Source organism: Myodes glareolus, chromosome 11 (assembly GCF_982192425.1).
Source record: "Myodes glareolus chromosome 11, mMyoGla1.1, whole genome shotgun sequence".
In the NCBI taxonomy this organism is placed as follows: Eukaryota; Metazoa; Chordata; class Mammalia; order Rodentia; family Cricetidae; genus Myodes; species Myodes glareolus.
The window spans coordinates 39,242,482-39,254,677 of NC_142036.1; the positions used below are offsets into that span (position 1 = coordinate 39,242,482).

Genomic DNA, 12,196 nt, shown 5'->3' on the forward strand with positions numbered 1-12,196 from the left:
CTCTCCCTTACCTGTCGGTTTTATTTATTTTTATTCTTTGAGGATTTCATACATGACTACCCATCCATCTACTTTGAGTGAGTTGAGCATTGCGTGCCCCTCCCCCACCTTCATGATTTAGGTTCTAGGATGGCGGACTTCTTAATGATCCCAAGTAGGTGTGTGTCTTCGTTTTTTTTTTTTCCCCAACAGAGCTAAGTCCCAGTGTTTATCCTCAGACCTCTGTGACAAGTTTCCACACGAGTTAACTTGAGTAACAGTGACGGGGTGGTTAGAGACCACTCAGCAGCTGAGCTGCCCAGACTGCTACCCTGTGCTCTGAAAGAAAGGGCATGTTTCTGAGTCTTGGTTTCTTTATAATTCAGACAATGAAAGAAAGGAAGGAAAGGAAGGAAGGAAGGGAAGAAAAGGAAGGGAGAAAGAAACGTATGCTGGGAGGAGTGTGGAAATGTGCGCTTGCAGTTACTTATGGGGGCCAGAAGACGGCGCTGAGTACCCTAGAGTTGACTTACAGGTTATTGAATTCCAGGGAATGGAACTAAAGTTCTCTAGGGCTGATCCATCTCTCCAGCCCCTCAAACAAGTTTTAGAACTCCACTCAACCAGGGGGATGCAGGCAAACTAACCATCGTTGGTCAATTCATGTGGTGTGAATGTTCCCAATATGGCTGGCTTCTAACTGTCAGTGTGATGTCAACCAGTCCACAAAATGAAAACTGACATTGGCTAGAGCTCTTAAGAGCCAAGTCCAGCACCACAACTCACTGTATTCGAGTGGTTTTTAACCCTGCCGCTAACGTAACACACCATCTCCATTGCAGAGACTCAGGGAGAAGGAGGGATTTGGGGGGGGGGTCTACCTGATCACTTAGAGATGGGGAGAGAGATGGGGGGGCTTTTCACCTTTGGTCTCAGACTCAAGAGGCTCATCATCAAAATAGTCCATGCTGCCAGGACTCTCTTGGGGGCTGGTGACAGCTTCTTGTCCCCTGGTGGCTGCTTCCCTAAGATCCACACCTGTCCATTCAGTTCTGTTTCAAATTATGTGCACTGCCCTCTCCGGGGCGAATCCCAAGGGAACCTGTAGCTAGTTTTTCATCCCAGCAAGCCTGGAGGAGAGCCAGCTTTGGTGGGAATCCGGCCTGCATGGATTTGCCTCCAACTCTGTCTGGGGGAGGTAGCTAGGCCTGGGGCTCATTGGGGACAATGGTAGAGCTCTATTCCCCCAGATTGCAGTCAAAAAGGATGGCCACCCACTTATGACTTTGTGATGTAAGAGTCACTTTCCTTTTAACCTCAACATTCCATGATCTCATGTGGTCATTGTGATCCTCGAGGGTGGACCCGGCAACAGCAGGCCTCCCGCCCTTTGGGTGGCTCTAGTGGTCATCTTTTCTCATATGTTCGCTGGGTCCAAGCCCAGACTTGGCTGTGAGAGCTCGGGTGTTGTGGGGGGACCTCTGAGTAACAGCCTATTTCCCTCTGAGTCAGCACCAAACCCAAGGCTCTTAGTCAGGTGACCGTGAAGCGCCGCCACCATGTTTTTCTCCCAAGGTGGCTGCGCTTCAGGTACAAAGTATATCAGTGATGGGTGAAGTCGGTTTTCTTCTGCCCCGTTCTTCTTTTTGGCTTGCACCCTTGGGAGAGCATCCTCACCCTTGGAGCAGCAGGACGAAAGCAAAACCCCACAAGCTTGCATTCTATCACTCCGGCTTGCTGCTGCCACACCATTGGTCGAGCCGGACCCCCAGTCTGTTTACCTGGAGGCCAGCATTCCCACGCTCAGCCGGGATTCCCGTGCTCAGCTGTGTTCCCATGTGGAGCTGAAGTTCGCTTGCTGCGTGGTGTCAAGAGAACCTGAGGGCTTGTCTGCTGCTCTTTGGTAAAGGCTTCAGAACATCAACGGTCAGGTCAGTGGCTGGAAGACATGGGGGAAGATTGGTGACAGTCCCCCTTGCCATTGACTAGGTGAAGATCTAGAAATCTGGCTTGGGAAAATGATAGTCACGGGTGTGTATGTGTAGGCAAGAGGACTTCTCGTCGGTTCTCTTCTTCCATCTTGTTTGGGAGGCCGGGATTCTCGTTTCTGTGTTGAACACTGTGTTGTGCTCCAGATGGCTGGTCCATGAGACAGACCAATTCTCCCGTCTCCTCAGCTCACCACAGGAGTGCTGGAGTTACAGATGTTCTCCACCACATCTGCACCTTTCCCTAGATTCTGGGGACTGAACTCAGGTCGTCAGACTTTTGAGCTGACCTTTGCGCATGAGGCAGACGGTCATTCGCGCCTGCTCAATGGTCTCAGCACAGCCCCTAAAAGGACTCTCCCCATTCAAGCGTTCCCATCATTTTCCTTCATTGTTGAAGTTGTGCCCTGGTTTTGTGTCATAACCAGCCAGGCCTGGTGGCCCTTGCCTGTGATCCCAATACCCAGGAAGTAGAGCTGGTAGGATCACAAGGTCAAGGCCACCTTGCACTCTAGTTTCAAACCAAACCAAACCTCAGGGTGCTGCATTGTGCCGTCAATTGAACCACCGTGCTTTAGAAGGCCACTTTGTGAGACCGTCCCCTACAGTGCTCGCAGGCGGGCCCGAGGGCTTCTGGGAGATGAGCTGATGCTGCAGGTAATTCATAGAGCAGGCTGCTATGATTTTGGAATACATCAAAGAGGACCATTTTCTGGGGCAAGGTTTGGATGTCAAGTATGAACAGGGTGATAATTGGGCTATGAAATGACTCAGTGGTTAAAAGCTCTTGCCACCAAGCCTGATGGGGCTAAGTTAGATCCCTGGGACCCACATAGTGGGAGGAGAGACTGGAATCCTGGAAGCTGTCCTTTGATTTCTACGTGTGTGCTGTGGCACTAGCCTTCTCTCTCTCTCTCTCTCTCTCTCTCTCTCTCTCTCTCTCTCACACACACACACACACACACACACACACACAGCTGGTTTTAAAAAGATGAGGGCCAGACTGTGGTGGCGCACGCCTTTAAACCTAGTACTCGGGAGGCAGAAACAGGTGGATCTCTCTTGAGTTCAAGGCCAGCCTGGTCTACAGAGCTAGTTCCAGGACAGGCTCCAAAGCTACAAAGAAACCCTGTTTCCAAAACCCAAACCCAAACACCAAAACAAACCAAACCAAAAAGATAAGGATAACCTTCTCTTTTCTTCTCTCTCTGTCTCTGTCTCTGTCTCTGTCTCTGTCTCTCTCTCTCTCTCTCTCTCTCTCTCTCTCTCTCTCTCTCTTTTTCTCCCCTCACATATGCATGCAGAGGACAGGGCAGGGGCTAGGGGCTTCAGGAGTCTTACTCTATTGCCCTCCATTTTATTTTATTTTATTTTATTTTATTTTATTTTATTTTATTTTATGTATTATGGATGTTTTGTCTGCATATAGGTCTATGTGTTGCTTGCATGACTGGGTAGGGCAGGCATCTTGGAACTGGAGTTACAGATTGATGTTCTATTAGGGCTAGAAATGGAACATGGGTCCTCTGAAAGAGTAGCCAGTGCTCTTAACTACTGAGCAATCTTTCCATCCCCCACTAGTATTCTTGTTGTTTGTTTTAGTGGAATCTTTCACTGAATCTGAAGCTTTGATGGCTTGTTTTGTTTGAGGATAGATTGACTGGCAAACTTGCTCCCAGGACCACCAGCCTCCCAACATTGGGGTTATAGGCATGCATGGCCATGCTTGGTTTTCATGTAGGTGCCAGGGGTTAGAGTTCAGGTAGTCTTGCTTTTCCAGCTTGTGCTTGTGATGGATATTCTTGGTTGTCAACTTTACTACATCTGGAATAGCCATCGCAGGTACTGAAAACACAGTCCCCGGGTATACCTGTGAGAGATGTGTAGGGAATTCCAGATGCAGGCAAGTTGACAACCAAGAATATCAGGCATCCCAGTACTCTTAATCACAGAGACACTCCCCAATTTCCTCCTTCACTACCAGGATTCCTGCTCACTGCTCACCGGTGAGGTTTAAAGCAGAGGGAGTCCGTTGTGGCCTACGCGCTGTCATTTCTATAGCCCCGATGATCACCACGCTCTGCTCCATGGACTTTCTATGTTTTAATGTATTCCAGCTGCTCCAGCGCGTCTATTGTTTCAGCCGTCAGCGCCTCTGTTATTCCCATTTTGCAGATGCGGAGACTGACAGAAGGAAGGATTAAGTAACTGGTCCAAAGTCCCAAAGCAAGTAGCTGACAGAGTGGGGATGTAAGTGGGCTCTGTCTGGCTTCAGAGCCCATGCTGCCTCTGCAATGACTTCTGGGTCAGAACCCCACAAGGTGGTTTCTCTCTGGGGCAACCATAGTTCTTGGCTGAGAAAGATTTGTGTTCAAGTGATGTAGTTCAGGATTTGTGAACTACGTAGTTCACGAGCTAAATTTGGACCATGGCTTGTTTTTATAAGTTTTGTTGACACACAGTTATTTCAGCCCACTTTTAGGCATGGCCTACGGTTGCTTTCAGAATGCTAGAAAACCCAAACTACGTCTCATCTGGTTCCTTAGGAAAGAGAATTTGAGGGCAATTAGATAAGATGATCCAGGAAGGCAGGCCTGGTTTCTTAGAGGAAAGAGAACAGAGACGAAGGGTTTGAGCTCTGGATCTCAACCTCCCCAACGCTGTGACCCTTTGATCCAGTTCCTCATGTCGTGGTGACCTTCAACCGTAAAATTACCTTTGTTGCTACTTTATAACTATAATTTTTCTGTGGTTATGAATCATAATGTAAATATTTGATATGCAGGATATCTGATATGCAACCCCTAGAGGTTGTCAACCCACAGGTTGAGAATACTGGATTAACTGAAGGAAGTAAGCAGAAGTCACATTAGGAGGAAATATAGCCTAAGAAAGGAATAGCCGGGCAGTGGTGGCACACACCTTTAATCCCAGCACTTGGGAGGCAGAGGCAGGCGGATCTCTGTGAGTTCGAGGCCAGCCTGGTCTACAAGAGCTAGTTCCAGGACAGGCACCAAAAACTACAGAGAAACCCTGTCTCAAAAAAATAAAATAAAATAAAAAATAAAAAAGAAAGGAATAAAAGTTGTTGTCTTAGTTATAATAATGTCTGATATTATGCCAAAAATTTATTTTAATACAGGGTCTTGCTACGTAACACAGGTTTGCTTTGAACTCATGGTGTTTGCCATGTTTCATCCTCCTAAGAACTGGAATTATAATCGTAGGCAATCGTGTCTGCATGGTCTTTATTGTTGCTGTTGATGCTACGTGTGTGTGTATGTGTGTGTGTGTGTGTGTGTGTGTGTGTGTGTGTGTGTGTGTGTGTGACCAGAGGTTAATGCTCCATTGCTTTCCATCTTTTTTTTTTTTTAAATGTGTATATGTGTGTGTGTCAGTGTGTGGATTTGTACATGTGCATGCAGTGCCTTTGAAGGACACAAGAGAGCACCAGAGCTTCTGGAGCTGGATTTACAGATAGCTATGAGGCTCCTGATGTGGGTGCTGGGAACCAAGTCCTCTGTAAGAGCAGTGCATGCTCTCAACCACTGAACCAGCTCTCCAGCCCATTCCCACCATTTATTTATTTTGGATACAGGGTCTCTCACGGAACTTAGAGCTCACTGACTGGCCAGTGACCCCCACCCCCAGGATCCTCCTGTCTTCACCTAACAGTGTCGGGATTACAGGGATGCACTGATACACTGGGCTTTTTATGTGGGTGTTGGGGATCCAAACTCAAGTCATTATGTTTGCTCACTAAGCCTAGCCTTAGGATTTTTTTTAATGATAGTTTTAAATGATAAAATTTCACATATGGGGGGAGTTGAATCGATTACTTATCTCATTGGTGTGACAAAAATGACAACTTAAGAATGGGTTTATTTGGCTCACACAGTTCAAGAAGAGGTACGGTTCGTTACGGCAGGGGGTAGCATGTGTCAGGAGTGAGAGGAGGCCGATCACGTGCCTGTACTCAGGAAGCAGAGAGAGGACAAGAGATAGGGGCTGATCATAAAACCTCTACGGCCAACCTCTGATGCCAGACTTCCTGCAGTTAGGTCCCACCTCCTGTAGGCACTGCAACCTTCCAGACTAGCAACACCAGCTGGGAACACATTTCAAACAAAGGAACATAAGGGAACATTTCATATCCAAGCCACATTCAGCTACGGAGTGCCCTGACACTGGGCAGGGTGATGGGGATGGGAGGGGACCTCATGGAGTATGCAGTCTGCTGAAGGGTACAGACAGACGAATACAGTGACTGAATGGAGTCCAGGGTAGAAGAGTAAACAGGGGCAAACGGGAGGGACCGCAGGTCTGTACTAGGAGCAGGATTGTGTGCTGTGTGAGTGGTGGAGATCTGAGATGCTGAGGAAAGGATGCCTAGGCTGGGAATCAAAGATCCACTAGACAGCAGCCAGGTAAGTGGATGAGGCTGGGGAGGAATATTTAATTAATGCTGGCTAAAGTAGTGACGAAGCCATCTCAGCACGTGAAGGCTGGGGTGTGAGTCCCATTGTGGAAGGGCATTCTGAGAAAGGAGCTGGGAAGGTGAGGAGTCCCCCATGCTGTACCAAGCCATCAGACTTACATCCTGACATCAACGCAGCTTTGCAGGAAGATTTTTAAGCAGCAGAATGACCTAGTGGGTCTTGCAGAATGGAGAGTGGGAAGTGTGCTCTGAGTGCACTATGCAACATGGATTAAAGCACCAGTTAGGAGTGGATGAAGGATGAGGTGGATTGATTAGATGCAAAGGAGATCAAGCCACTTGGACTCCGGTGAGCTCAAGAGTAAAAGCGAAAGAGAAGAGACACACTGTAGGAGACAGGGTAACTCAATAAATGATTGCTATTCAGACAAAAGAAACTGGAGCAGTGGGGTTTGTGGGACAAGATGACAGATCGGAGGTAAAGAGTGAACTTTCAGTACATTGAGCCTGTGAGTTATCTATCCCTGGGACATCCATTGAAGAGGCCTGTAGGCAGAAGGATTGGTTCATGAGCCAGGAAAAGAACTTGGGGAAAAAGACATGAGAGTCATGCATGTTCAATTGGTAGAACTCAATTGGTCGGCATGTATATTATGAGTCTCTGGGTTTGAATCCCAGCAATGTATGAAGCTGGCTGTGGTGGCTTCTTCCAGTAATCTCAGCACTTAGGAAGTGGAGGTAGAGGATCCTGAAGTTGAAGGTCATCTTGGCTTACACAGTGAGTTCGATGCCAGCCTTGGATATATGAGACCCTGTCACAAAGATGAAAGAAAGAAAGAATGAATGAATGAATGAATGAATGAATGAAAGAGTAACTGAATCCTCTGCTCCACAAAAACCTTCCACTAGTGTGAGAGCTGTCATTTATGAATGGTGTTTGAAGCTATTAAAGTGGTAGAAATTTCTCGAAGGAGAGACTGTAGGGTAGGAGAAAAGAGGCTGAAAGCGAAGTCCAGGGCACAGTAGCAGCGAAAGAAGGGTACTCAGAGGGACGCAGCGAAAGCAGGAGGATAGAATGGCCACAGAGACAGAAGGAAAACGAGCATTGCAGAAACCAGGCTGGGAAAGCATGTGCAATTACATCATAACCAGGAACCAATAAGGCCTGGGATGTGTCCTTTCTACAGCTCCCCAACGTCCTCAACAGGGAAGTCGGAGGGAACGTTAGGGAAGAAGGCTCAGTGGAGTGATGGAATATATATGTCAGAGAAATGTGTGTCAACGCGAGGTAAAGAAGTACAGACGGCAGAGAATGCAGAGGGATAGCCAGGAGACGAAAGTGTCCCAATGTAGGAACGACTGAACGACCGAATGTGCCTAAGAACTGATGTGAGGTCTCAGTGGGAAAAGGAATGGGGGCGCCATCTCTGGGAGAGGGACACAGGTCCTGAGCTTGGTGAAAGGGCCAGCCACAGTGTTGGGAGGCAAGGCAACCCGGGAGAGGTGGCTCCGGGTCATGTCTCACACACTGTTGTGATAGTATGGAGGAGTTTATCTTGGTGGTTCCACTTCTTGAAAGCTGATGGGGAGCCGGTCTCCAAAGAGCCAAGGAACTGGGCAGGGTAGAAAGTCAGAGGGCAGACATGGGAAGCTGTTGGACACTGAACTTGAGACATGGCTAATGGAGACCTGGTGTCATGGCTGAGAGATTGACCAAATGTACTAATGTTAGTCTGGATCATTTTGAGGACATCTAGTCATTAATTCCAAGATGCTGGAGGGAACACGAGGCTCAGAGAAGCAAGGTGCTTTGTTTCGCTTGTTTGTTTGTTTGTTTGTTTTTCTGAGACACGGTTTCTCTGTGCAGTCCTGGCTGTCCTGGAACCTGCTTCATAGATCAGGCTGGCCTCAAACTCAGAGAGGCTGAGCTCATTTGATAGATCGTTGCAGATTCAATACAGAAGCCACTAACTAACTCATTGTCGCTCTTTGGCCCTTGGAATGTTGCTGCTTCAAATTGAGATGTGATTCTAGCTAATGCACATACTAGATTTCAAAGTACAAAAATAAGTATTAGCCCCTTATTTAAAAATATAAACTGTAGGCTTTTTTTAAAATTTAAAGGGTTGAATTAAAGACTATTTTTATCTAAAGGGTTGAATTAAAGACTATTAAAACTAATTTCACTTGCTTTATTTACTTATGTTTTTCATTTCCTTTGTGTGATGCTTGGGATTGAACACAGGTTCTTTGTTGTTGTTTTTGTTTTTGTTTTCTTGGTTATTTGAGACAGGGTTTCTCTGTGTAGTCTTGGCTGTCTTGGAACTCGCTGTGTAAACGACCAGGCTGGCCTCAAACTCAGAGATGTGCCTGTCTCTGCCTCTTGCGTGCTGGGATTAAAGGTGTGCACCACCACATACTAGGCAAACACTTTATTACCAAGTTACACCCCAAGTCTCTAGTGTACATTTTCCCTTTTGTTTTATTTTATGTGTATGGATGCCTCAGTGGAATCTATGTCTGTGTACCATTTGTATGTCTGGTGCCTGCAGAGGCCCGAAGAAGGATGTTACAGATAGATGGTTGTGAGCCACTATGTAGGTGCTGGGAATTGAATCCTAATCCTCTGGAAGAGCAGCCAATACTCTTAACTGCTGAGTTGCCTCTCTAGTTCTCTCTAGTATAAATTTAAAAAATCACTATTGTTATTATTTTATGTTTACAGATGTTTTATTTCCATGTATGGGTGTGCATTACATGCATGCCAGGTGTCTACAGAGGTTGGAAGAAGGCATTGGATTCCCTGGAACTGGAGTTATAGACAGTTGTGAGCTGCCATGTAGCTGGCATATTCTCTGGATAAGTGGGCACTGCTCTTAACTACTGCCCTATCTCTTTGGCTCACTAAGATAAAAAATTAAATTACCCATGTGGTTCACATTTTTTTTTTTTTGGGTGGGTCGGGAAGCACTCTTGGGGCCTTGGTCAGTAACTTCTACATTCCTGCAGGTAATTGGCAGAAGCGTGACAGAAAGGTTATAGGCAGCCAACTCCCACATGTACCAAGTTGAATTATTGCAAAATCCTTCTCTTCCACTGAGGGGCAGGTTTATGCACCTTGAAACCATGCTAATGGAGAAGGCACGTGCTCCTCTCATTGCCATGGTTCCCACTGCTGAGGTGAATGACAGATTATTTCTCTCGAGATGAAGCTGCACACAGTGAACATGACGCTTGTAATTTTCCTTCGGCTGAGGAACTGTGGATCACGGGTGTCATTGGCTGTGCGGAACACACATATATAGGCTGTGGTCACGTCCCTTCTTGGAAGCTTGCATGGCGCCTTCTGGTTCCACGAAAGCTAGTTCTCAGAAAAGAGGATTTCAGGGCAGATCCAGCTCAGGTCCTCTGGGTCCCGTATCTGAGTGCACGGTGTCATCAGCATGAGGGACTTACCTTCCACATCTTGGGGGGAAACCCAAGGACAACAGCAGTTGGGAGAGTCTCTTGAACAATCCCGACCAACAACAGAAAAGATAGCTGCTTATGTCTGTCTGGTGTTGGGGTTTTTCTTGGGTCTATGGCTCTTTGAGGAAGCATTATCAGCCCAGATGGGAAATTTGTATTTAAATCATATATGGAATCTATAGTTACTGGCTCATTTGGTAATCCAGTATTACAGTCTGGAGAGAAGCAACTGTATTTTAGCCAGGGATTATGGAAGAAGACCCAACATTCACAGTTGTGGATGACTTTTTTTCCGAGTTTAAAAAACCCAATAGACCCTTAGCATTCACAAAACCCCAGGTTTGATTCCCACCAAAGCATACCCGCAGTGGGGGTGCAAATCTGTAATCCCAACACTCGGGAGACAGAGGCAGGAGGAGCCAAAGTTCAAAGTCATCCTTGGATACATGGAACAAGTTCAAAGTCTTTCTGGGATGAGACCCTATTTGAGAAAATGAAGAAGAAAAAGAAAAGAAGAAAAAAACATTGAGAACCAACTCTGGCTCAGCATGGTGAGGAAACGGAGGCTCCAAGAGGATGGGAAACCCCAGAGGCTTCATGGGGAGGAAACAGCAGAACAAGGGTCTGAGCTCCAGGGATCAAAATCCAAAGCTTGTGTGACTCTCCCATCACCCTTCACCTTCTAAATGAAGTAACCAATTATAAGTCAGGAAACGAAGAGGGAAGCCTAGCTTCACTGCTCCAGGGAAATCTTCTGAAAGGGTGTGGCATCAACTAGCTGGCATTACTGTGCCCACAGTTGTGTCCTGGCAGCCCAGGTGAGGATAGTTCTTTCAGCAGAAGCTTTGTTTGTTTATTTGTTTAATTAATTAGCTTTATTATGTACACAGTGTTATGCCTGCATGTATCCCTGCAGGCCAGAAGAGGGCGCCAGATTTCATTACAGATGGTTGTGAGCCACCATGTGGTTGCTGGGAATTGAATCCAGGTTCTCTGGAAGAGCAGCCAGTGCTCTTAACCTCTGAGTCATCTCTCTCTCCAGCCCCCAAAGCTTCCTATCTTAAAACAACCTGATGAGTGTCTAAGGGCCTAGACTGTCTGTACTTTAAAGACATTTTTCAAGTAGATGGAAGAACCGTTGCTTCGCAAAAAGCATAGCCCTTGATTTTTGGTCTGAATCGAAACTTGGGCGTGCAGATAGATCTCGGGAGAAAGTGGAGAGTTTATTTAAGGGATGTTGAAGGAATGGGCTGGACCTTGGGGTTCCTTAGGTAGTTCTAATGGTTGTGTGCTGACTGATGAATGGCTCCGCAACCTTCAGATTGCTGGAGTGCATCTCAGGTAAAGGGGTGAGTGTTGCTGCTGCTGCTGCTGCTGTTGCTGCTGCTGCCGCCGTTGCTGCTGCTGTTGCTGTTGCAAGCAAATGACATGGTGGGAATCTCAGGAAGGCCACATCACTGACTCTCTCCTTCTTCTTCCTTTCAGCCCTTCAGTGTTATGATGTATCCAGCTGGTCCAGGCTCTGGTGATTCCCCAGAGGGCTTCCCCGAACAGCCAAAGCTCCAGCCACAAATTGGAAATGGCACAGCTCAGACACTGGGTACTGGAACTGGGTGTATAATGTGGTCCTTTCTTCTTTAGGTCACGGCTGAGGCAGAAGACCGTGTAATAGACAGGGAAAGAGCAGTTCAGAGAGGTCTTTGGTTAGCACAGACTTGATGGAAGGACTGGCCTTCGTTTCAGCGACACACACTTTATCCAGTCATTAGTCCCTTCTATGGGACTGGCTGTCTTATTTAGTTCGAGACAAGGTCTTTGTAGCTCTGGCTAGCCTAGAACTCAGAGATCCACCTGCCTCTGTCTAGAGAGTGGCCTGCTATGCCCAGCTTCAGTGTCCTGTTACTGTGACAAAACACCTTGACCGAGACATTTTACAGAAGGGAGGATTTATTTGAAGTGTACAGTTCCAGAGAGACAAGAGTCCACATCAGAACAGAGACAGCAGGCAGCGGGCATGCAGTAGAATGGGAGCTGATGGCTCCCATCTCAAGCTGCAAGCAGCCAAGAGAACAAACTGAAAATAGCATTGAGTCTTTAGAGACCTCAGGGCCAGCCTCCAGCGATGACATATTGCCTCCAGCAAGGCCACACATCCTAACCTTCCCCAAACAGCCACCAGCTGGGTATCAGCTATTCAGATGCTGGAGGCTGATGAGGACCACCTTATTTAAACTACCACACTGACCTAGTATTAGGCACAATAGAGATGCAGGGTGAACACACCTGTAGCCATACTTGGTTCCTGGTGTTGAGGAGACCTTCT

General features: G+C 47.0%; 2 protein-coding genes across 6 annotated transcripts in view; one reads left to right on the forward strand and one right to left on the reverse strand.

The window, feature by feature from the left end:
• Lrrc74a (leucine rich repeat containing 74A) overlaps positions 1-1,256 on the reverse strand; it is a 36,500-nt gene extending 35,244 nt beyond the window's left edge. For all 5 annotated transcript variants that reach the window (XM_087911612.1, XM_087911609.1, XM_087911608.1 and 2 more), the window contains exon 1: positions 904-1,256. In XM_087911612.1, coding sequence (XP_087767738.1) covers positions 904-946 — 43 coding nt within the window. In that variant the 5' untranslated portion in view covers positions 947-1,256. The remainder of the gene's footprint in view (positions 1-903) is intronic.
• A 135-nt stretch (positions 1,257-1,391) lies between these two features.
• Angel1 (angel homolog 1) overlaps positions 1,392-12,196 on the forward strand; it is a 36,227-nt gene continuing 25,422 nt past the window's right edge. The window contains exons 1-2 of the mRNA XM_048449271.3: positions 1,392-1,910; positions 11,359-11,473. Of these exons, the coding sequence (XP_048305228.1) occupies positions 11,371-11,473 (103 nt within the window). The 5' untranslated portion in view covers positions 1,392-1,910; positions 11,359-11,370. The remainder of the gene's footprint in view (positions 1,911-11,358; positions 11,474-12,196) is intronic.